General features: G+C 42.8%; 1 protein-coding gene across 1 annotated transcript; it reads right to left on the reverse strand.

Annotated features, from left to right (window-relative positions):
- Nucleotides 1-26,070, reverse strand: LOC139470024 (solute carrier family 28 member 3-like). Its single transcript, XM_071252316.1, has 13 exons — nucleotides 26,049-26,070; nucleotides 18,127-18,244; nucleotides 15,146-15,324; nucleotides 14,284-14,457; nucleotides 11,659-11,803; nucleotides 9,059-9,250; nucleotides 7,713-7,874; nucleotides 7,100-7,225; nucleotides 6,070-6,200; nucleotides 5,553-5,721; nucleotides 5,101-5,364; nucleotides 1,267-1,447; nucleotides 1-275 (listed from the first exon to the last, which is right to left on the reverse strand). The coding sequence occupies exons 2-13, from the start codon at nucleotides 18,241-18,243 to the stop codon at nucleotides 250-252; spliced, it is 1,866 nt and encodes a 621-aa protein (XP_071108417.1). The 5' UTR covers nucleotide 18,244; nucleotides 26,049-26,070; the 3' UTR covers nucleotides 1-249.
- Between the last annotated feature and the right edge of the window lie 1,063 nt (nucleotides 26,071-27,133).

The following is a 27,133-nucleotide window of genomic DNA, read 5'->3' on the forward strand; positions in this document are numbered from 1 at the left end:
TCATCTTTTCGAGACATGAAATAATGTAAAGCAAATATTTTCACAAACAGTCATTTTTGTTAGCTCTTCTGTTTTTAGATGTTTTCTTCTTAAGCATTGCAGTTATAGTATATAGCAAGAAAGCCTTTGATATCAGACAAATAACAACTTTCAGATTATCTTGCACAGATCTCAACGTGACTGCATCACCCTGTTCACAGTGTAGCTGCGAGAGACAGCCTAAGTCACGGACACCACAATATGGTTTGTTCACAGGTCCCCACCATAGAAAAGTCCTGGAACAAATGAAATAACGCCATTGGAAATATACCTTGGTATGTCTTTGTGGTACATTGTTGTAAACGACCACCACGGAGTGGTGAAGACGGCCACAGAGGGAGAGAATAAGTGGCCAATGGGTGTAGAGAAAACGGTGAATAAGAATAGGAAAACAGCTAATGAAAACATAGAGGAATATGCATATAGAGTTACTGAGCATAGCGAAAACAGTAACTGGGCATGGAGAAAACAGTCACTGAGCATAGAGAAAACATTAATTGAGCATAGAGAAAACAGTAATTGAGCATAGAGAAAACAGTCACTGAGCATAGAGAAAACAGTAACCGGGCATAGAGAAAACAGTCAATGAGAAAAGAGAAAACGGACGTTGAATGTGGGGGATACTGGGCATAGAGAAAACAGTAACTGAGCATAGAGAAAACAAACACTGAGCATAGAGAAAACAGTAATTGAGCATAGAGAAAACAGTAACCGGGCATAGAGAAACACAGTAACTGAGGAAAGAGAAAACGGACCTTGAATGTAGCGAAAACTGTCACTGAGCATCCAGAAAACATTAACTGAGCATAGAGAAAACAGTAACTGAGCATAGAGAAAACATTAACTGAGCATAGAGAAAACAGTAACTGAGCATAGAGAAAACGGCCAGTGATTGTAGATAAAACAGTAACTGAGCATAGAGCAATCTGCCAATGAATATAGATAAAACAGTAACTGGGCATAGAGCAATCGGCCAATGAATATAGAGAACCCGGTCACCGAGCATAGAGCAAACGTCAAATACAGAGATAACGGCTATTGAAACACAGAAATCACAACTATAAGCGTATATAATGTACTGTAGGCAGAAAAATAGTTACGATATCTGAATATAAGCATGTAGTTTATATGAATACACCATGTGGATACTTGTCAGCCTGACAGAAATATTGGTAGTATAATTTATATAATACTTACTTATTCCAAATTGTGACCAGTGATACGCACCTGCAATACACGCTGTCAAAAAGCAGGCCACGTTGCCTGCTATCATCGCCCTCAGAGCTAAATGCGTCAGATCCCCGCTCCTAGAAGGAGCCATGGCTCCTAATGCTCCAATCTGGATCCCCATGGAGCCGAGATTGCTAAACCCACACAAGGCATACGTTGCGATAACCTGTGACCGGGGCTGCAAGAATGAAAATGTATATTTTTTCTTCAAATGTTTGCTGTGAACATACGGTGTTTCACAAAGCATGTAGTCTGAAAAGAGAAAACAGAATACTGTGGCTACTTGAAACAATATATGTGTCATTTAGCATTATTGATGTACGATTTCATTGCAGCGTAATCGTCTTTTTATTGATTATGAACAGCTGTAATATTGTGACAAATGTTGGTTCTCTCATTGCTGCCAGGGGCGGTCGGATAGCCTAGTGGTTAAGGCGTTCGCTCGTCGGCGAGCGAAAAGCGGCGTAAAACTAAATTCACTCACTCATAGCTTCAAACATGCCCAAAGTCACCAGGGATCAGACCAAAGATTCTGCCAATCGGGATTACAGTCAATAACGTGTGCGACCTCTTGACGTCACACGACCGCCACCGTGGTCTAATGGTAGAGCGTCCGCCCGAAAAGCGGAAGGTCCGGGGTTCGATTCCCGGTCGTGTCATACCGAAAGACGTTAGAAGATGGTACTTGTTGTTACCCTCTCTGGTGCTCGGCTGAAGGGGCTAATCCACAGACTGGTCGGTTCAGAATCAGTATACTGTGCCTGAGTGGGGTATTCATGTTAAACTGCGTCACTTGACGTCACACATGCAACACAGCAGCACCCCATGGAGTTTAGTAACACCTGTAGGGACTGCTGTGGAAGGGCTCTCCAATCAAGAGCCTACCAGTGTCCATGGTGATGCAGATCCGCGGTGGAGGATGGGTCTCTCTGCCACGTCTGACGGGTTGGTTCTGGAGATTCCAAAAGCGCAATGACAGGCGAGGATGCAGACCATCCCCTCCGTATAACATTGCTCTGTCTCAAGAAGGAAGTGACTCAAGAAGTAAATAACTCAAGAAGAAAGTGACTCAAGAAGTAAGTGACTCAAGAAGTAAGTGACTCAAGAAGGAAGTGACTCAAGAAGTGACTCAAGAAGGAAGTGACTAAAGAAGTAAGTGATTTAAGAAGGAAGTGACTCAAGAAGGAAGTGACTCAAGAAGGAAGTGACCCAAGAAGGAAGTAATTCAAGAAGGAAGTCTCAAGAAGGAAGTAACTCAAGAAGGAAGTGACTCAAGAAGTGACTCAAGAAGTAAGTGACTCAAGAAGGAAGTGACTCAAGAAGGAAGTGACACAAGAAGTGACTCAAGAAGGAAGTGACTCAAGAAGTGACTCAAGAAGTAAGTGACTCAAGAAGGAAGTGACTCAAGAAGGAAGTGACTCAAGAAGTGACTCAAGAAGGAAGTGACTCAAGAAGTAAGTGATTGAAGAAGGAAGTGACTCAAGAAGGAAATGACTCAAGAAGAAAGTGACTCAAGAAGGAAGTAACTCAAGAAGGAAGTGACTCAAGAAGGAAGTGACTCAAGAAGTGACTCAAGAAGTAAGTGACTCAAGAAGTAAGTGACTCAAGAAGGAAGTGATTCAAGAAGTAAGTGACTCAAGAAGTAAGTGACTCAAGAAGGAAATGACTCAAGAAGGAAGTGACTCAAGAAGGAAGTGACTCAAGAAGGAAATGACTCAAGAAGGAAGTGACTCAAGAAGGAAGTAACTCAAGAAGGAAGTGACTCAAGAAGTAAGTGACAACAGTAGCACGATGGGGCCTAGTATTCTCGTCATTGAAACCCGCTCTGAGGCCTATCTTCGGAGACGGGGTTAATGGTCCGAGAATTTCATGTGGAAGGCATTTTTAAATTTGACGCATTTAACAAACATGACGTCCGATGTAATTTTATTTAGACTTTTACCATAATTCCCGTAGGCAGGTGAACAATTGACGTGCCTTTTCATGTGTTTGTGAGGATTCGCTCACCTTTTCGCCAACATCTGGTATCATCGCCTTTTGATAATGATTCATAAACACGGGCTCATGGCACAGTGGGAATATAAGAATCGACTCTGCTTTTAGCAGAGATTTCACGTTTCCACGAAACGTACGCGAGTTTTGTGGATTATATATATCTGTAACGAACGGCATTGAGGTTTACATCGGTCACATAGAGATCTCGAGGAGATCTGTGACAGAATGAACATCCAACCCACGCCATAACGCTACAGCCACTAAACTGATTCTATTCCCGGCCATTGACATCTGACACGTGTCCATCACAGCATCTGTACACCAGGTCTGACCATCGTCACGTTGCAGAGACAACCGGGACCCACTGCTGAATACACATCACGTGTCCACTGGTGATGATACTGTGCCTAAGCCTCTCTGGCTGCTGAGCATCTTGGAACCAAAACCTTACTGCTTGGCGTCTGGGACGGGGATTCCTTTCTCTGGGGAGGTTCTTCATGGTCTGGCGGCTTACGTTTGTTCCAGTGGCAGTTCTTCGCACTGGCTGTCACTATTCTTTCTCGACATGCCCGACATAGTCGACCCATATAATTCCGAATACTCTTTTGCATAACTGCTTGGTTTAATCATAGGACGGTCTGTAATCATGTATTCTCGTAACTGTAATCAAGTCAATCATTGCTCTGTCCTAGTGCCTGAAAACAGTAAAATAAGAAATACAACTTATCTTTATTGATAAAGAAAATTAATAATGAGTAAGTTAAGAGTAAGACGTAATGTTCAGCTTAATATCGTTTTGTTGTTTTTCTCCCTTAAATCTAAACACATGGTCAAGTACAGCGCATGGTGATATGTCTATGTGAAGGAGTGAAATGAATTTGTAGCATGTATTTAGTAGGGGCGTTGGTAGCCTAGTGGTTAAAGCGTTCGCTCGTCACGCCGAAGACCCGGGTTCGATTCTCGATATGGGTACAATATGTGAAGCCCATTTCTGGTGTCCCCCGCCGTGATATTGCTGGAATATTGTTAAAAGCGGCGTAAAACCATACTCACTCATTTTTTTTATATAGGACATGACGTACGCAGAAGAGGGAGAGGGGGGTGTTGTTAAACGGCGCAATTTTCCAGGTAAACTACCGGACAAAAGAATGTACACACCAATGTTTGATGGCGGCCAAAACTGAAACAAACAAGAAATGTTTATTCGGTTGTGATGTACCTGATAAGGTTATCATAGTCGTGTTTTGGACCTCAAGTTTGCCGCGTTTCGGCGACTGTTCTCAGCCTAGGAACGTTTTTATAACGTTTATAATTTTTTTATCAAAACCAATTTTCGAGTGTGTACTTTCTTTTACCAGGTGGTGTATATCACGGCGGTCTGAAAATAATCGGAGGCACGAGTGGCCCAGTCGTCTGAGGCGCCGCAATTCGCTGTGCAGAGTTGCGTCCCTTGAACACGTCAGAATCCTATGATCCCGGTTCGCCCCGATTGTATTTCTCGGTTTGTCAGCATCATACCCGTTCTTCATCACGTCGAGCTTTCCTCCCTCAGCTGACACGCCGTGATATAACTGTAATACTGTTAAACTCACTCACTGTCTTTAATCGAGTATGGACCAGACAATCCAGTGACTGACATCACGAGCATCCTCAAGGTATGATGACTTGCAATCAACCAAGTAATTATAACCGTGCCTCTCACAAGAACTGATTCCAAGTCCCGGGGACCTATTCTAACCCGGGCTCCCACGTAGATGCGTCGACACACCGCTTTTTAAATACACGAATAAACGCATTAACTGTTTCAAGTTTGCACTTACAGCCATCGCTACTTACCAGCATAATTCCACCAACTAATGTCGTGCCCCAATCCGTCAAGAATATGTCATCATTGGATTTGGTTACCCACGTGGCGTTGGGCAGTGACGCAGTGTAGTTGTCAAATATGTGGCCATTATCTATCAGCTTCCCCATCTCAATGTACGCCACGAACTCATTGGTAAATGTCTTGAAGCCAATCAGCCTGGCCATGCGGCGACAGTCCACGGGGTCAATACCCATGACAAAACTGATTGGGTAGAACACATAGGAGCAGATCAGCTGTTGATAAAGAATAAACACACTTTGTATCAAAGCCATGTGGCCAGTTGTCATGGAAACCCGGTCGGAACAGATGCTGGAATGCTACATGTACATCGAATTGAAATTCTTGCATACGGTAACTCTGTTTAACTCATTGTTTGTTTGAAAGGAATATTTTGACATTCAATCATAGATGTTCAACCTACTGCGAAGGTGAATCCCTCTATGCCGACCCTGTCCCCAAGAAACGTTAACGAAGCGTCGATGAGCTGCAGCAACGCCAGGAACGCCATGACGTTGACGGCGACGTTGGCAACAAGACTTATAGCATCGGAGGCTCCTTTAGAAGCAGCCTCAATGACGTTATTCTGGGAACTGCAACAAAGTTTGAACAAGAGAGTGACATCATCTTTGTTTAGACTTGCGGACGTTAATAAACAGCTAGGAGCGAGGGTGTTATCAGAGACAGGATATGTTTTCCGTCACTGCTTCAAATCACACAGTTTCTTCAAAGATATGAGGTGCCAACATCTTTCATAATTAAAACACAGATATGATAAATCGACAGTACATGCATGGACAACGGAAAGAGACAGGCATGAGGAACCTACTGACAGAACGATACACCTTGTGCAAAGGTTGAAACTTACGTGGTGCCAGTGAAAGAAAATAATATGCGACTTCATTGAGGCACAAGAAATAAATGGCCTGTGAAGAACTTACTCCATCTTCAACTTGTAAACATCGTTCTGATTGACTTTAGACTTCTCCGTCTCCGGGTAGGTCAGTTTGGAGATGGCCAGAGCGGCCGGAGCGGACATCACGGACGCCGCTAGGAGATGGTTGGCCTTCACCTTGGTGAGGAGAGAAGATGGTTCATTGTCGTTGTTAACAATTTATCAACAAGCGTTCGTGTGTATTATTCCTATTAATCGTATCATGGCAATGGGGAGTTGAACTCGGGGCTTTAGTGTGACGAGCACTTTAACCACAAGGCTACCCAATCGTGATCTAGTGGGAGAGCGTCCGGGAGGTCCTAGGTTCGATCCCCAGCCGCGTCATATCAAAAGACGTTAAAAGATGGAACTTGTTGTTACCCTGTCTGGCATTAAGGGGGTAAAACAAGGACTGGTCGGCTCGGAGTCAGTCCTGTGTCTGAGTGGGGTATTCATGTTAAACTGCAGCATGGTATCCCAGTGTGCTTGCACTACAAAATAAACATTAGTCCAGACTAGTACAAGCAGCCACACACACACACACGTGCATGCACGTCGCTATGTAAGTGCAATCATTTTGGACGCGACGTTAAACCCCATTTCACCTCACATCACGTTGATTCTCGAATATCAACTCAAACTGCCGTTATTCTGGAGAATCTATAACCATGTTTTTATTATTTGTTCGTGCTTTCGAATCCTAGATGATCTTTGTTTTTTCATTACTTTTTTGTGCTCGTGGGCTGCACCAAAGTGGTAACCTTCTGAGACCTGCATCACTTGAAGCTTTCCTCAGTTTACACATAAAACTGACATAACTGATTAACTGTTGAAATCGACGTTATATGCCAAATGACTCACCATATTCAGCGCTGTACGTAACCAATACGCCATGAAATTATGTTCTTTAGCTAATAATACTCCACAATATACAATATACAATAGAAAACAAACGTCTCCACGATTGCAACCGTTCCGAACGTGAAGACGTATGTTGATAAAAGAATTGTGTACGTCACTTGTGTACGTCAACTTACCCCATACGTGACGTACGCGCCCAAGACGCTGCCGGAGACGGTGGCGAACCCCCCGGTCATGACGGCGTGCAACTCAGACTTCGTCATCGTTTTCAAAAAGGGGCGTATCATAAGAGGTGACTCGGTCTGAAATTTGATTATCGAGATGACGTTAGTCAATAAACTTGTACACAGACTGAGTGCTTCAAGTGAGTGAGTGAGTATGGTTTTACGCCGCTTTTAGCAATATTCCAGCAATATCACGGCGGGGGACACCGGAAAATGGGCTTCACACATTGCAACCATGTCGGGAATCGAACCTGGGTCTTCGGCGTGACGAGCGAACGCTTTGACCACTAGGCTACCCGACCGCTCCCACAGTGCTTCAAGACATACTGGGTGAGCCAAACAATGTTTTTGACAACATCCAGAATGTCAATTAAAAAATATATTTGTTTAGTAAAACCTGATTGCAAATTAATTTTGCCAACATTTGTAGAACCGATTTTCATTCCCAAATATCACAGTCTCCCAACCCTTATTAGAAAGTAGTTGATTGGTTGATATTTCAGAGACACGGGCAAGATACTCGAGTCCATGTACTCGTAGAAGGAGAGAGCTGTTGAACTGTCACCTGTCCAGCGAAGATGTTGCCGGCGGCGTTCAACGACTCCGTTGCCGTCGTGTCCAGACAGAATGACAGGAACTTCCCCAGTACCCGGATGATGGCCTGCATAGCTCCGAGGTAATAGAGCACGGAAATAAGCGAGCTGAAGTACACGATAACTGGCAGTACCTGCGGAAGAAGAGGGCATTGACTCATGTTATATACATGTACCTCTTTATGATGCACCAGGATTCAAAGAAATTGTATCTAACTGTCAGAAAGATGACCTAATTGTTCAGCGGAGTAAATCCCCCAACCCGAATGTGGATATGTACGTTGAAAAAATCGATCATATCTACACGTATTTAACGAATAAGCAAATCGTTCTCTGTCTTTTCATATTTCTTTCAAATTTCGCGATACTCTTTGTGACAGTTTTGGCAGTTTGTAATTACTGCTGATGGCAAATTATGCATTTTGTATTATTCTTTCAAAACTTTTTATTTCCCTTCGTTATTATGATCAATCACGGCATTTATATATTGCTTAAGTCCAAAAGTGGAGAAACATAATATTCATGTGGGACGCATTTGTGTTTTGATGTAAAAACAGCCACAGTCAAAATAATACACGGTCTTTCATAAATATAAAAACCATAGATATGCTGTTGCTCTATGTCAATATGGGGGCACGGGTGGCCCAGTCGGCTAACGCGCCGCGCTTCGCTGTGCAGAGTTGCGTCCCTTGTGCACGCCAGAAACCTATGATTGTGGGCTCGAATCTCTGCTCGCCCCGATTATGTTTCTAGGTTTGCAAAATACCCGTGCTCGTGCTCGTAGGTTTCACCGAAGTGGTAAACGTCTGAGACCTGCATCACTACTGGCTTTCCTCCCACATTAAGCTGACACGCCGTGTTATTACTGGAATACTGTTAAAAGCGGCTTTAAACCCAACTCACTCACTCACTATGTCTATATATCAGTCATTGTTACTTGTTCATCTGTTGTATTATCGTTTCGTAAATGTCCCACTCTACGTATAAACAAGAGAGTTCAAACAGATTAAAATAAAGTCTACTCTACTCAATATAACAGGAACAAAAAGACTCCGATGAAGTCTACAATTGTATAAAAATGTGAAACATGATTGAATCATCCTGTAAAACGTTAATTCTTTGTTTTACGAAGCGTTACCTTAATAGAAAACATGTGTTCTTCATAGCAATCCCCAAACAGGTTTGTAATTTTTGGTTAAATCCAATTTTCAAGTGTATGCTTTCTTTTGCCAGGCACTGTATGTTGTGGAACTGCGCTACGTGATGGGAGATTAACCCTACTTGCTTGTGCTGTGGGGTATGCCGAAGCGTTAATTACTTTGAAGGCAAACATGTGGTCTTCATAGCTGTCCCCGAACACAAACTTGGCCCCTGTGTTGGAATAACCAAGAACTTCCGTCATCCTGTTTCCCAGCCATTCAAAGGCGCCGTACCCCCACGTGGTCTTCAGTATAAGACAGGCGAATATGTACTGGATCGCCATCCCCCAAAAGACGGGGTGCCAGTTCACCTGTGAAGATGGAAGGTGAGGTTCTGTTATTTCAAGTGATCCAATTACCCCCACTCCTACAACTCGTACATCCCCACCCCAAACCAAACAATATACCCTCCTCCCATAAAACTCACTTCACCCCCACATCCTCTGTCACCACCCCCATAAAACTCACATCACCCCCACAAACAATATTATACACCCTCCTCCCATAAAACTTACTTCATCCTCGCCTCCTATTACACCAGCCCCATAAAACTCACATCATCCCCACAAACGATACTACTCCTCCAATAAAACTCACTGCATCCTCGCCTCCTATTACACCAACCCCATAACACTCACATCACCCCCACAAACAATACACCCTCCTCCAATAAAACTCACTTCACCCGCACCTCCTATTACACCATCCCCCATAAAACTCACATCACCCCCACAAACAATACACCCTCCTCCCATAAAACTCACTTCACCCCCACATCCTCTGTCACCACCCCCATAAAACTCACATCACCCCCACAAACAATATTATACACCCTCCTCCCATAAAACTTACTTCACCCTCGCCTCCTATTACACGAGCCCCATAAAACTCACATCATCCCCACAAACAATACACCTTCCTCCAATAAAACTCACGTCACCCGCACCTCCTATTACTACCCCCCCCCCCCCCCATAACACTCACATCACCCCCACAAACAATACACCCTCCTCCCATAAAACTCACTTCATCCGCACCTCCTATTCCACCATTACCACATAACACTCACATCACCCCCACAAACAACACCCCCTCCTCCAATAAAACTCACGTCATCCGCACCTCCTATTACACCCCCCCCCCCCCCCCCCTCCCAATAAAACTCACATCACCCCCACAAACAATACTTCTCATCCCATAAAACTCACTTCATCCGCACCTCCTATTACACCATTACCACATAACACTCACATCACCCCCACAAACAATACACCCTCCTCCAATAAAACTCACTGCACCCTCGCCTCCTATTACACCAACCCCATAACACTCACATCACCCCCACAAACAATACACCCTCCTCCAATAAAACTCACGTCACCCGCACCTCCTATCACACCACCCCCATAACACTCACATCACCCCCACAAACAATAATACTCCTCCCATAAAACTCACTGCACCCTCGCCTCCTATTACACCCCCCCACCCCCTATCCGCACCTCATCCCCCACCCCACCCCCCATAAAACTCACACCGCTGCTATATGGAGAATCTCACCCTCGTGTCTTTCGATATCAAATATATCACCTTGTGTTGATATAGTTGATATCAAAAGACACGAGGGTGAGATTTTATTTATCATCCAACATCATTCTTGCAACTTGTTTCAGCTTGTTGACAGTAATAAGCTGTGTCTTCAGCGTAAAACGTACTGCTAACAGGTTCAGTAGCAGAGCCATTAGTGATGTCATTTGATTGTGACATTATGGTATTACTAACATTGATGTCACAATGGTCCGCAAAACATTGGGATGCAATTACATTGCAGCGTATGTAGATATCGTTTGATCTCACCCAAGCGATATCTCCTGTGGGAGCCAGTTTTGGATGATAAAACTTATTATCCCCAACCATAAAACTCACATCAACCCTACAAAAAATTACTTACACACACACATCCATTTACAAGCACACCACACCCAGATACCCACATAAAGGTCATCCACAGACATACCTTCATCGTCACACACCCAAGCAAAGTCCACACCCGAATATACACATCCACACCCTCTCATACTCATACTCACACTCAAATACCCCTACCCACTCGCCCACACACCCACACGTCAACACGCACCTAGACACACACACACACACACCACTAGACACCCACACCACACTCACACCACACCCACAGCTCCTCGATGCACACACTACCCCTACACACTCACACAATCACCACAGACACACACTAACAACACCCACACACACGCACCACACACTAACACACTCAGATCACATACACACACACCATACACCCCCCACACACATTCACGCTAACACGCACATTTACACTCGCACACTCACACAACACACTCTCACACACACTCACACACTACTCTCTCACACACATTAACACACACGCACTGTCTCTCTCTCTCTCTCTCTCTCTCTCTCTCTCTCTCTCCCTCTCTCACATACACAACACTCACACACACACGTTGTTTTCACAAGCGATTTATCTTCTCTTGGGTAATCATTTAATCAGCGATTTGGTTTAAACTTACTATTAATTTAGATGTGTAGGATGTCTTACTGCTGACTGGTAAGATTGAACAGATTAGAGGTACAGTGCAATACCAATGGATGTTAAGTCAACAAACCTACAAGTTACGGATTGAACATCATAAGTGTGTGACAGTGAATGTCTATCTACCCTCGCGGGGTCCGTGCTGGTGATGTACATGATGAAGATGAAGGATGCGATGCCAATGAGGGACATGAGGTTCCTCGGCTGGGTCCTCCCAATTTCCAGGCCCGTGTACACCCCGATAAATACAGCCGCGGACACGTACAGGAACCTAGAACATACACAGTGAGTGAGGGAAGGAAGGAAGGAAGGAAGGACGGACACGTACAGGAACCTGGAACATACACAGTGAGTGAGGGAAGGAAGGACGGAAGGAGGGACGATTGGAGGGACCTGGGACATACACAGTGAGTGAGTGAGTGAAGGAAGGAAGGAAGGACGGACACGTACAGGAACCTGGAACATACACAGTGAGTGAGTGAAAGAAGGAAGGAAGGACAGACACGTACAGGAACCTGGAACATACACAGTGAGTGAGTGAGTGAAGGAAGGAAGGACGGACACGTACAGGAACCTGGAACATACACAGTGAGTGAGGGAAGGAAGGAAGGAAGGACGGACACGTAGAGGAACCTGGAACATACACAGTGAGTGAGTGAAGGAAGGAAGGAAGGAAGGAAGGACGGACACGTATAGGAACCTGGAACATACACAGTAAGTGAGGGAAGGAAGGAAGGACAGACACGTACAGGAACCTGGAACATACACAGTGAGTGAGTGAGTGAAGGAAGGAAGGAAGGACGGACACGTACAGGAACCTGGAACATACACAGTGAGTGAGGGAAGGAAGGAAGGACAGACACGTACAGGAACCTGGAACATACACAGTGAATGAGTGAAGGAAGGAAGGAAGGACGGACACGTACAGGAACCTGGAACATACACAGTGAGTGAGGGAAGGAAGGAAGGACGGACACGTACAGGAACCTGGAACATACACAGTGAGTGAGGGAAGGAAGGAAGGACGGACACGTACAGGAAGCTGGAACATACACAATGAGTGAGGGAAGGAAGGAAGAATGGAATGACACGTACAGGAACCTGGAACATAGACAGTGAGTGAGGGAAGGAAGTCCGGAAGGAAGGACGGACACGTACAGGAACCTGCAACATACACAGTGAGTGAGAGAGGGAAGTAAGGATGGAAGGAGGGGCGATTGTAGGGACCTGGAACATACACAGTGAGTGAGTGAAGGAAAGAAGGACGGAAGGAGGGACGATTGGAGGAACCTGGGACATACACAGTGAGTGAGTGAGGGATGGAAGGAGGGATGATGGGAGGGACCTGGAACATACACAGTGAGTGAGTGAGGGATGGAAGGAGGGACGATGATAGGAACCTGGACCATAGTCGATAAAAGTGGGAAAACGAGTGTTGATATATTTGATATCAAAAGACACGAAGGTCAGAATTTATTTATCATCCAACATCATTCTTCCAACTTGTTCAGTTTGTAGACAGTAATAAGCAGTGTCTTAAGTGTAAAATGTACTGCTAACAGCTTTAGTAGCAGAGCCATTAGTGATTTCTTTGATTGTGACGTCATGGTAACCAATGACGTCACAATGGTCTGCAAAACTATGTGATTCAATTTCATTGATATCGCTTGATCTCACCCATGCAATATCTCCTGTGGGAACCAAATTTGGATGATAAAACTTGATCATCGATCACCAGCAGACAACTGAGTGTTTCGGAGTAGCCAGCCATAATCTGCGGCTATTGTGACCACCCAATACCCATTTAACCGCTTCATACAACTGGAATATGTGCGTACACTCTGGACATAACCTTTTTAATGAACACCGGAAAAAACATACTGTCATGTAGCATCGGTACACCTCTCATACACCTCAACCCCCCCCCCCCCCCCCCCCCCCCCCCTGATCTTGTGGATAGAGCATCTTCCAGGTGTGGGTCCATCCCCGTTCGTCAAAAGATGTTACCTGTTACTGGCGATCGGCATTAAGGGGTCAGAACGAGGACTGGTTGGCTCGTAGTCAGTATACTGTTTCTGAGTCGGGGTATCCCCGTTTAAATGCTTCATGATATCTAGGTGGTCAGGAGTTGCGTCCCTTGGGCAAGACAGAAACCTATGACTGTGGGTTCGAATCCCGGTTCGCCCCAATTATGTTTCTAGGTTTGTCAGCACCATACCCGTGCTCGTGGGTTTCACCGAAGTGGTAAACGTCTGAGACCTGCATCACTTCGGGCTTTCCTCCCACATTAAGCTGACACGCCGCGATATAAATGAAATACTGTTAAAAGCGGCGTTAAACCCAACTGACTGACTCACTCACTAAAGGGTCCACTCAGTTTTGTCACACAGTGGTGGTGTAAATGGTTTGCTATCTCAATGTGGCAGTAAAATCTGAACTAAGTAAGTCGTACTTTTGTGAAACATAGGATTATGGTTATGGTGGAGACAGACCATGCGTTATAAACTGGGCGAATCTGAGATTCGAACCTGTGAATAGCACATCCTTTTATGAATAAGGGAGGCAACTCTGCACACTGAATTCCCAGGAATATCAAATATGAATGTAGTTTGATTAACGGACTATTGTATTCGTCGTGTCAATTGAAATCAACGTGATGAATTGGTTCGTGTTGTTAACATAATGGACACGATATATATTACTTTCGAGATTCGGGTATAATTCACTGTACGAGGATATGTTTGTATTGACCATCGGAGGGAGACGCTAAATAGTCGGCATCTGTTCTGCCCGTGATATCGCAGACAGCCAACGTAGAAGCTGTTGATGACGTTCACGACGTAGCCTCCCCCTAAGCCCCACAGCAGGATGAAAGCCCCGAGCACCGTGACCACCATCAGCCTGTAGGACCCCTCGTCACCAAACCTGGAATAACACAGGACGATAGTGTGTGACTGAATGCTGATGTATGCCGCTGGGGTGTGTTTAAAAGAATGCTGAATAATGCCACAATACGGCGAAATTACTGAAACACAACACTGACTCTCCTGGAATACATCACTGAAATACCTGTAATACATCATTGACTCACCTGTAATACATCAATGACTCACCTGTAATACATCACTGACTCACCTGTAATACATCATTGACTCACCTGTAATACATCAATGACTCACCTGTAATGCATCACTGACTCACCTGTAATACATCATTGACTCACCTGGAATAATTCATTGACTCACCTGGAATACATCACTGACTCACCTGTAATACATCACTGACACCTGTAATACATCACTGACTCACCTGTAATACATCACTGACTCACCTGGAATACATCACTGACTCACCTGTAATACATCACTGACTCACCTGTAATACATCACTGACACCTGTAATACATCACTGACTCACCTGTAATACATCACTGACTCACCTGTAATGCATCACTGACTCACCTGTAATATATCACTGACTCACCTGTAATACATCACTGACTCACCTGTAATACATTACTGACTCACCTGTAATACATCACTGACTCACCTGTAATGCATCACTGACTCACCTGTAATACATCACTGACACCTGTAATACATCACTGACTCACCTGTAATACATCGCATAGCCGAAGTAGGCGATGTATCCGCCCATGATGAGGAACTTGATCACCATCCACACCGCCTTCTGATGCTTGGTGTAGGCTGATGTCACAGCTGTCTGTACAGCCCCCATCCCCCGGGAACACAGGTTACCCCGGTCTTCCGGCTCCTCGGGGGCAGCTGGTATCTGGGGTCATACAAGAGGATATCATATCATGAGTGTTCATGCCATACTATATTTACGACACTAAATTTCGGAATTTCCCAAGCCAAATTGAGAGAACTATGGGAATTTAGACCCGAGTGCCGTTAACAAAATATGACATGAACATGGATATAATGTGCATTCTATTACCGAAGAAGACCAATTTTATGAAACGAGTGAATAGTTGTGGTATCTGACGAGCGAAAGTGACATAACCCTGCGCAGTCATACAAAACAAGCCCTTGTTAATGGGCGTATTTTCGGTTCATGAAATCATAAACTAAAAAGAAACTGTTTGAAAACAATAGCTCAAGGTAGAGTCTGTTAGAAGAAGATAAATGTTTAAAGCTTTGGAAACAATAAAATTCAGGTGTGGTTTCGATTAAAGTACAGCTAAGGCAGATGGTTGGAAATTAGTATTCCTTTGAAGGTAAAAATCAAATATTTGTTGTCCAATATGCAGCGTAATAAGTAAACGATATCTACCCGAGCATTTCTATTGATAACAGAAATGAATGGAAGCGTATTCGTGCCACATTCTAAAAAATATCATCTGTGTAGATGATACTAACATATACGTAGACCAAGCTGTATCATCTACGTAGATGAGAGTATCATCTTCGAAGATGTAAGTATGATCTACGTAGATGTAAGTGTGGTCTACGTAGATGTAAGTATGGTCTACGTAGATGTAAGTGTGGTCTACGTTGATGTAAGTATGGTCTACGTAGATGTAAGTATGGTCTACGTAGATGTAAGTGTGGTCCACGTAGATGTAAGTGTGGTCTACGTAGATGCAAGTATGGTCTATGTAGATATAAGTACGGTCTACGTAGATGTAAGTATGGTCTACGTAGATGTAAGTGTGGTCTACGTTGATGTAAGTATGGTCTACGTAGATGTAAGTATGGTCTACGTAGATGTAAGTGTGGTCCACGTAGATGTAAGTGTGGTCTACGTAGATGCAAGTATGGTCTATGTAGATATAAGTACGGTCTACGTAGATGTAAGTATGGTCTACGTAGATGATATTTTTAAGAATGTGGCACTAATACGCTTCCATACATTTTTGTAATCAAGTTTGTATGTACAGGTTAAACGATAATTATCAACTATGAATACTGACTTGATAACAAGGTTATCTAGTTTTGTTTTATATCATGATGATAAAACATGGTGTCCGTTGTTAACATTCCAGTCTATTGATATTTTGTCAAACATGCAATTGTGTACCAATTGAACTCATAAAGACGTTTGACGTCAACTTATTTCAGCGAAGATCGGTATGCATCTCTGTAATAAATATGATTGATTGATTGTTTGATAGTTTGTTTGTTGTTTAACGCCGCACTCAGCAATATGACGGCGGTCTGTAAATAATCGAGTCTGGACCAGACAATCCAGTAATTGACATCATGGGCATCGATCCAAGCAATTGGGACAAGATGACATACATCATCCAAGTCAGCGAGCCTGATCACCCGATCCCGTTAGTCGATTCTTACGACAAGCATAGTCGCCTTATATGACAAGCATAGGTTGCTGAAGACCTATTCTACCCCGGATCTTCGCAGGTCGTAATAAATATGAAGTTTGTGAATTGTATTTTTGTGTTCCGAAGTAACTGTAGTTTAAAAATATAATGACAAGTAAAAAATGTGATTTTTCACTCATCTCATGGTTGGTCACAAATAGAGAATCTCACCCGAGTGACACGAAATAGAGTTGACAAAGGTTTGATACCTCAATCTACGAATGTTTTGTTTTGTTGGTTTTTTTTGTCTTGTTTTGGTTTTTTTGGGGTTTTTTATCTACGAATGTTGATATGTTTGACACCAGGGAGAGATTCTACTTATCATTCAAAATCATTATTTTAACTAATATAAGTTATAAAATATAATCACCAGTGTAGTGCGTGTAAAAAGTACAGCTATGTCTTCAGTGGAAGGGGATTGGTGATGTCATATGATTGTGACGTCATGGTAACGATGACGTCATAATGGTCTGAATATATCGCTTGATCTCCCCCATGTGATATATCCTATTGAAGCAAGTTTTGAACAATAAATGCTTCAATTCATATTTATGTCAGAGATACATGACGTCAAACATTTGAACTCATTTTCCGATTTATAACTGTTTATGTAATAATTGCTGTTTTTAGACACGTCTGATGAATTTGAAATAGACAGGTATGCAGGAAGGTTTTGAAATAATGTTTTATTACATTAACGAACTAATGAGAGACAAAATAAGATATTTTTGCATCGTCCGCACACATGGCGATCTTCACTGAAGTAAGTTTTTTAAGTGACCTCACAGCACAATTGTATCCTACCACCTATGGGTCACAAATATTATAATTCGTGACCAACTCGTGTTATTCCGGGACAATCCGAAAAGCAGGGGACGGAAAGGGGCGAGTGGTGACGAATGAACATTCATCGATAGGGGACGAGTCTTCTTGCAGGTTACGGAAAGGAGCGAGTGGTGATGAATGAAATATCAGTAAGTCGGACTCTTACGACAAGCATATAAAAAGTCATGTCCACATTTATAGGGATAAATACTACCATGAATCCACACGGTGCTGATGGAGGCGAAGCTTTGAAGAAGATTAATAACCCGTTTTGTAGTTTAGAAATATCAAATCATCTGAAAGACATATGGAGGGGTTTATAACGGGCTTATACCTTCGGGTTAAACAGTCAATACCAAATCACATAAGACGTTATTTCTATGATCAACAAATTGTGTTCCCTGCCCAGAGTAATGTGTACTTACATTTCCGTTTTTCTCACAGTCCGAGCTGTCATTCTCGAAGGCCGGGTTATCCAAGGCCGACATTTTGTCCAGTGCAACGTTGTTGCCCGGCGACGTCTTCTGTTCTACATCCGCCATTCTGCAGAATACAGTAACATTGAAATACTTGGAAATCGAAAGATCGTAACGTGTTTTTTGTGTAAAGCCGCACTCAGGAATATTCAAGCTATACGACGGCGGTCTGTCAATAAACAAATCTGGACCAGACAATCTTGTGATTGACATCCTGAACGCAATTGGGATACGCTGACATGCATCAAACAAGTCATCGGACCTGACCCCCCTATCCCGTTAGTTGCCTCTTGCAACAAGCATGGGTTGCTGAACACCAAATCACGGGATTCATTACATCCCGAAAAAGTTAAAATAGCGGTATCGATACACAAGATCATTTGAATTACTAAAACTTGTCAAACTTGAGACAGTCCTTTGAACGTGATGAACACAGAAATGGAAAGGGACGAGTACCGAGCTGTCATCACGTTTTTGTCTTTAGAGACAAGTATTCCCCTAGGAATTCATGACTGAATGTCACAAGTATATGGGGATACGTGCCCGAGCGTTTCTACTGTTAAACGTTGGGCAGCTATGTTTAAGCCTAGGAGAACAAGCCTGGATGATGACCAAAGGTCTGGACGTCCCTCAACTTCCATCCATGAAGATTCATTCAAGGAGATAGAAAATTTATTCTGTCAGACAGACGTATTACCATTGCTGAACTTAAGGAAGACACAGGTCTAAGCCATGGATCCCTTGAAACTGTTCGTAAACATTTACAGATGAAGAAGATATCTGCTCGTTAGGTGCCAAATGTTCTAGATTCAGATCTTAAGAAGAAAAAAAAGAACTGACATTGCCAGAACTGACACTTCAGAGCTAATTGACGAGCTAACGCCAATTTCAAACAGAGATTAGTAACGGGTGATGAAGCATTGTTGTATCACTGTGATCCCGTGTTAAAACGTCAATCCATGGAATGGCACCATTCCACTTCTCCGGCACCAAAGAATTTCAAGTCTTCAAGATCTGTGAAGAAACTTATGGCCACTGTATTCTGGGATGAAAGGCTGTGATCCTTGTTGATTACATAAAAAGTCAAAAGACGATTACCGGTGCCTACTATGTTGAACTGCTTCATCGCCTGAGAGATTCTATCAGAGAATAGCGGCAAGGAATGTTGACTGCTGGAGTTCTGCCACTTCATGACAATGCCTCTTCTCACACCTCTCCACTTGCAAAGGCTGCTGTGCGACATCGTGGGTTCAAAGAGCTTCCTCACCCTCCATACTTGCCAGACCTGGCACCAAGTGATTTCCACCTGTTTCCTAAACTGAAAGAACACCTTCGCCGAAAGCGCTATGACGACAACGATGACCACAAAGCTGCCGTAAAGGGTTTTTCAGGGTGGCTTCAGAAAACGTCTTCCTGACTGGAATTGAAAAGCTTCATTATCGATATGAGAGGTGTATTGGAAAGCAATAAGATTATGTTGAAAAATAAAATAAAAAAACACTTTCATAATTATTGTTTTTGTTTATTAGGCGTAGAACCTGTTGATTAACCCTTATATGCATCACCATTTTTAAAACTAAACACCTCATTCTTTTGACGTTTTTGAAACACCTAACTCTGGATATATTGTAATATTGTATCTGCCTGTTTTTGCAACTGAAATCCATTTGAAAACTAACATTGAGAAACTCTGTTTCTGGGTCAGATGTTGGACACGTTTACCTGTTTATTTACTTACTTGCAACTAACAAGTGATAAATTTTCAGTCCATTGATAACCGTAACTTGATCTATGACGTGCCGACATCCCTAGGAGGGGTCGAACATGCCGATGTCAAGTTAGTGTCACCATTATCTCTTAACTCTGTTTATACAGCAAGTGTGTTTTGAGGAATAGTCTAGTTAAACGAAGCATTGCAGAGTAACAATTGCCCTACCCTGAAGTTAGTGTAAAGTTTATCTCAGTTATACCGCTGGCTGTTGTTGTGTAACACTCTGTCTCATTATAAGTGATAAAAAAAATCATTTGAAATGTCAAGGGGTAACAGTCTTGAAAATAGTGTGGTGGTGGTGGTGGTGGTGGTGTGTGTGTGTGTGTATGTGTGTGTGTGTGTGTGTGTGTGTGTGTGTGTGTGTGTGTGTGTGTGTGTGTGTGTGTGTGTGTGTGTGTGTGTGTGTGTGTGTGTGTGTGTGTGTGTGTGTGTGTGTGTGTCGCCTTCCGTCCACTAATGCCCTTCACTCTACGTATAGCACGGCTCTAGACGAAGTATCTGACTTATATGATGAGTTGTGTGTGCAGGATGACACAATTATCCTAGGTGATCTCAACTCGGATATATGTAAGCGTCTAATGTTACAACGAGACAAACTTCTGTCTCACTTTGTCAGCACTCGTTATTTAGTGAATACTATTCAAGCCATCAGCTCATATTCTTTCAGGAGCAAAGATAACATAAACAAGTCTCTGATTTATTATATCCTGATTCCCTCCCATTTGCAGAGTAACGTTAGCTCAAGTGAAGTGCTATTCACTAGTTATGATGTATCCGATCACTTTCCATGTGTAGCTATCATACAAGTAGATGTAAATGGTAATGTAAAGCAAAGGGTTAAAGAAGCATGTTTTGTTAAATGGAACAAAGCTTCCAATATTGAGATCTCTTCGTACAAGGTCTGTCTTGATACATTGCTAAACAATGCAGAGACTTGTTCATCAATAGATACACGTGATGATATTGAATCATTTAATACGGGGATCAGTAAATGTATGATTGATGCGAGTAGACAGTCTATACCAGTAGGTAGTTTCAAGGCTCATCTAAAGCCTTACTGGAAAAAGGATGGACTACACCAAGACCATTATAACATGCGAGTTGCAAGGCGGAGATGGTTATCCGAGGATACACCAAGGGGGGATAATTTCCATTTTTATACATCATACAAGCAAGCTAAGCGAGAATTCCGACGTCGTCACAGACAGTCAAAGCAGGCCTATTCAAAGAAATTTTGTTTGGAATTAGAAAAAACTTGTGATACTGATGTGAAAACGTTTTATAAATCTGTGAGAAAACTACGTAAGCAGAAGATCGGAGTTGAAAAACTTACATATGATGACCGTAATGTAATAACCCCCACTGACATATGTCAGCTTTGGGGTAGGTACTATGCGGATTTAGCAAAACCATGACTCCGACCAGTTCGATCAAGACTTTAAAGATCATATTGACTGTGAAATTGAGAAATTAGCCTCCAGTAATGAATCTAACTCATGTGTTGATAATGTACTTTGTGCTGAAATATCGGCTCAGGAAGTGACTAGATATGTACAGACACTGAGGAGGAACAAATCACCTGGCCCTGACATTATTAATTATGAACATGTGATGTTTGGTGGTGGACTGTTAGTAGGGAAGTTAGCACTATTATTTAATGCTATTCTTAAATTTCAGTACACACCTGCTGTCTATAGACACGGGGTAATTATACCAATATATAAGGGTTAAAAAGATAAATCAAACCCTGTCAAATACAGGGGTATTACGCTAACATCTTGCCTTAGTAAGCTTTTTGAGAAAATTCTCCTAGAAAGATTAGAAACGTGGACATCCCGAAATGCCTGTAATTTTCCCGATATGTTGCAGTTTGGCTTTAGGAAGGAGCATGGTGCTGTTATGTCGCTATTTACCCTCATCGAATGTGTACAAAGTTATGTTTACGGGGGTCATGTATCTACACAGCATTTCTAGATAATGAGAAAGCTTTTGATCGAATATGGCACTCGGTTCTCTTTGTAAAACGCTATCATCTTGGTATTAGAGGTAAAATGTGGTCTCTGTTACACCACTGTTATACTTCCATGTATGCGTGTGTTCAGTTTAAGGGCGAACAATCTGATGTATTTGCTGTTAGACAAGGTATAGGTCAGGGTAGAGTTATCTCAGCTTGGCTTTTTCTTGTGTACATAAATGACCTCATAACTGAGCTTCGGCAGTTAGATACAGGAATATGTATATATAATGTTAGTTTACCATGCGTGTTACTTGCTGATGATACTACTATTATTAGTTACAGCCCTAAAGGTCTGCAAACAGCCAAATGGCGATTAACTTATAATACATCGAAAAGTAAAATTGTTGTGTTTCATAAAAAGAAGCAATTATTGTGTACGCATGCTTATCACTTTGGAGACTATGACATACCTTTGTTTGATAATGTAAAATATGAGGGTGTTGTTCTACAAAGTAATCTTTCTGTCAAATCATAAATTGAAGAGAGCTGCATTAAAGCAAGGCGTACTATTAATTCTCTCCTCTCTGTTGGTCTAAATAGTAGTGACTTACATCAGTATGCAAGTATTGAGATATGGAAAAGAATGATTTTAACAGCAAGTTTTTATGGATGTGAATTACTACCTCCTCTGCATGGTAAAGATCTTGAATTAGCTGAAAGCACCCTCGTTACTTTGCAAGGATTGTACAAGGTTTTGACAAACATTCCCCCACTGATGCCACTATTGCTAATCTAGGACTTTTGAGCATGGTTGACTATATCGATAAATGTAGACTACAGCTGATGGGGCGTCTATGGAACAACTCATGTGTCTCAATTTGTAAAACTGTTTTCTAGGCATCAACTTCACTCTATTTCTTTCATAACAATAATTTACGCAGTTTATGTGGAGTGTTGCTTTCAACAGCCAAGAAAAATAACCTACTTCATCATTTTTTCACTACGTTCGCACAGGGGAATTCCCCGCGAAGACTAAGAGGAGAAAGATTGTGTTAAATGAAATATCTACCCACGAGGAAGAAGTATGGAAATATAAACTATCATGTAGAGCTGACCTATCTCCATATTCTAAAATTCACACAACACTTACTCTTCATGTGTTATACAGCATTGTCATGTTATATCCAGAATTGAGAGAAGACATACAGTACGAAATAAGGATTGGATCCAGAAGCAAAATATCAAAAGAATGTATAAAATGTAATACTTTTGCTCAAGATTTTTATCACCATGTCATCTTAAACTGTGAATGTCTACTTTCAGAGATAGCTTTATTCTTTTCAACTATTGATGTTGAAATGTATGTTAAAATAGAGATGATGGAAGACCATGATATGTTAGCATTCTTTCTTGGTGCAGACAACAATGACATTGATGAAATAACGTGGCATTTCACAATTATTGAATTCTCAAAGTATTTATATCAAATTAAACATATCCTAAACAACGTGTGGTAACCTTACCTATATTTCTCACTGTTTACAGCCTGTAAATATGCGGGACATTGATATGTATATATGTGTGTATATATGTTTGATTATTGTGTTATTTGATTATTTAATTACATAATCTTGATGTTTTGAGAATCTTCGGATTTATCGGGAGGAAATAAAGACATTCATTCATTCAATCATTCATTCAAAGCTGCAGTGAAGGGGTTTTCAGGGTGGCTTCAGAAAACGTCTTCCTGACTGGAATTGAAAAGCTTCGTTATCGATATGAGAGGTGTATTGAAAAGCAGGAAGATTATGTTGAAAAATAAAATAAAAAAACACTTTCATAATTATTGGTTTTGTTTATTAGGCGTAGAACCTGTTGATTAACCCTTATATGCATCACCATTTTTAAAACTAAACACCTCATTCTTTTGACGTTTTTTGAAACAACTAACTCTGGACATATTGTAATATTGTATCTGCCTGTTTTTGCAACTGAAATCCATTTGCAAACTAACATTGAGAAACTCTGTTTCTGGGTCAGATGTTGGACACGTTTTCATTCCCTGCGCAACTAACAAGTGATAAATTTTGAGTCCATTGATAACCATAACTTGATCTATAACGTGCCGACATCACTAGGAGGGGCCGAACATGCCGATGTCCAGTTAGTGTCTGCAATGTCACCATTATCACTTAACTCTGTTTATACAGCAAGTCTGTTTTGAGGAATAGTCTAGTTAAACGATGCATTGCAGAGTAACAATTGCCCTACCCTGAAGTTCGTGTAAAGTTTATCTCAGTTACACCGCGGGCTGTTGTTGTGTATCACTATGACTCATTTTGAGCGGGTGGGGTGTGGGGTGTGGGTGGTGTTAGTGTGTGAGTCTGTGGTGCTTGTGTGCGTGTGGTGTGAGTGTGTGTGTGTGTGCTGCATGTGTGTGTGTGTGTGAGGTGTGAGTCTGTGGTACTTGTGTGCGTGTTGTTTGAGTGTGTGTGTGTGTGTGTGTGTGTGTGTGCTGTGTGTGTGTGTGTGCTGTTAGTGTGTGAGTCTGTGGTACTCGTGTTTTGAGTGTGTGTGTGTGTTTTGAGTGTGAGTGTGTGTGTGTGTGTGTGTGTGTGTGTGTGTGTGTGTGTTTTGAGTGTGTGTGTGTGTGTGTGTGTGTGTGTGAGGTGTGAGTCTGTGGTACTTGTGTGCGTGTTGTTTGAGTGTGTGTGTGTGTGTGTGTGTGCTGCATGTGTGTGGGTGGTGTTAGTGTGTGAGTCTGTGGTACTTGTGTTTTGAGTGTGTGTGTGTGTGTGTGTGTGTGTGTGTGTGTGTGTGTGTGTGTGTGTGTGTGTGTGTGTGTGTGTGTGTGTGTGCTGCGTGTGTGTGTGTGGTGTGTGTGTGAGGTGTGAGTCTGTGGTACTTGTGTGCGTGTGTTGTGAGTGTGTGTGTGCTGTGTGTGTGTGTGTGTGTGTGCTGCGTGTGTGTGTGTGGTGTGTGTGTGATTTGTGAGTCTGTGGTGTTTGTGAGAGTGTGTGTGCATGCGGTGTGTGTGTGTGTGCGTGTGTTGTGAGTGTGTGTGTTGTGAGTGTGTGTGTGCTGCGTGTGTGTGTGTGTGTGTGTGTGTGTGTGTGTGTGTGTGTGTGCGTGTGTGTGTGTGAATGCATTAAATTTAGCCATTTCTGTCGAACGTCAATAATTACCTATGCAGTTTATTACCGGATGATCCGTGATTCAGTGATGGATGAGATGGGTTTAAAGTAGCGCATGGATCGGTGAGAACAGACCAAGGAGAATAATACACTCGGTGTCTCTAGGAACACCCCAATTCATGAACACCCGAACACCCTAAACTCCTGACATCCAAGATCCCGACATTGTATTAACTTATATTGGGTATCATGGAGTGGGTGAGTGAGTGAATATGGTTTTATCAATAGTCCAGCGATATCAAGGCGGGAGACACCAGAAATGGGCTTCACACATTGTACTCATGTGAGGAATAGAACCCGGGTCTTCGGCATGAAGACCGAAAGCATTCACCACCAGGCTACCCCACCGCCATAGACGATGAGTCATCTAGCCACCCACATGTTCAAAATAAAAGTCTCTTTGAACGAGTGAATTCGTTAAGATTGCATACACTGGGTACCCATTAGTATGGGATGCATGGCGACGTGATGGGTAAGATACCTACCTGGCATCATGGGTTGTATACTCCCCGGGGAGCTGGGCATGAATATGAATGACACTTCTCTGTTAAACAGGGTAAACCATTGTATCACGGTAATTGGGAATTAGTGTATTACTCTCATGTACTGATTGATTATCAACCCACAATATAACTTCGATAAGGTGACCGTTGATCAGGTTAACCGGTATATCACTTGAAATACCCGAAAAACGCATTTAGTTTCCACCAATTCAATGTTTACGTCAACTATTGAATGTCTTCGTTCGGGCAACGAAGGTTTCCGCTGCTAATGCGTATCATATGTTCACAACATGTTTCATGGCTCTGGTCATGTTTCAGTCATTTTGAAAACAAACAATCGACTGGAACGCCAACATTGGGAAGAATGTATACCCTCACTATAGAGGGTTTACATCCGAGCAAAGTAAATATATATATAAATCTTCCAAACACAAAACATGACCTACCTGTCAGTCCCACAGCACACAAGAAGCCTTGACAACCTAGCTGAAAAGTCCGTCACATAAACATATGGCACACCGAACCGGTCATCTTGAAACTTTGCAAACCCAAGCCGTCATAATTAAAATATACCCTTCAAAAAAGGGAAACGCACAGCCAGATTTGTGTGAAGTAGGAAAATACATTTAGACGAGGGACCGTAGAAGGTATTGAGCTAAAATGTTGTGGAGAGAACACTTGGTGATTGTAGTCATCTCAGTTATCGGTACATAGGAAGAGTCCAAGGTGAAGGTCAGCTACCATCAATAACGCGTATGTCCCCCCGTTGGAAACGATAGCGGCATGACATCTCCTGCCCATGGAAGAGACAAGCATGTGAATCACATCCTGGGGAATGGTAGCCCACTCTGCCTGCAACGCAAAAGCTAACTGCTGCAAAGCCTGGGTTTGTGGTTGACGTCGGCGTAGCCGTCTATCCAATAAATTCCACAGGTGCTCTATCGGGTTCAAATCCGAGAATCTGGAGGGCCAGGGGATAACATCAACGTTGTTGTTGTGTAGACAGGCTCCTGTGATCCGTGCGGTCGAGCGTTGTCCCGATTGAAATAACCCTTTGCCGTTGGGAGGACGTGTGTTAGGAGGATTTCGTTGATGTATGGTTGAGCCGTAAGATTGCCCTGGATATGGACCAAACCTGTCCTGCCATGATGAGAGATAGTCGGCCACATCATAACGCTACCCCCACAATACCTGTCCACTTCCTGTACGCAGTTTCCACCGTAACGTTCTCCCCGACGTCTGGAGACCCGTGCTCTTCCATCCTCTCAACGGAGGAGAAATCCTGATTCGTCGCTGAACCAGACATCTCTCCATCGCTGTTGAGTCCATAGCCTGTGTTGGCGACACCAATGCAGTCGTTGTTGACGATGTTGTCGATTCAATATGACGCGTCGAACAGGACGTCTTGCTCGAAGACCTGCTGCTCTTAAAAAATTCCGTACGTCTGGTCAGACATTCAGCGCAGTCCGGGTATTTGGGATGCGGATGAGTTGGCTGTGGTCGTCCTTTCACGTAGGTGGCGCAGTCGGAT

The sequence above is a fragment of the Haliotis cracherodii genome, unplaced genomic scaffold (assembly GCF_022045235.1).
Source record: "Haliotis cracherodii isolate W230 unplaced genomic scaffold, xgHalCrac1.p SCAF_20, whole genome shotgun sequence".
Taxonomy (NCBI): domain Eukaryota; kingdom Metazoa; phylum Mollusca; class Gastropoda; order Lepetellida; family Haliotidae; genus Haliotis; species Haliotis cracherodii.

Coding starts and splice junctions, on each gene's coding strand:
- LOC139470024 (XM_071252316.1), bottom strand. CDS start 18,243: ATGGCGGATGTAGAACAGAAGACGTCGCCGGGCAACAACGTTGCACTG. Junction 11,804..14,283: donor TTTAGCGTCTCCCTCCGATG/GTCAATACAAAC, acceptor TGTATGTTCTAG/GTTCCTGTACGTGTCCGCGG. Junction 7,875..9,058: donor ACCACATGTTTGCCTTCAAA/GTAATTAACGCT, acceptor CTTCTTCCGCAG/GTACTGCCAGTTATCGTGTA.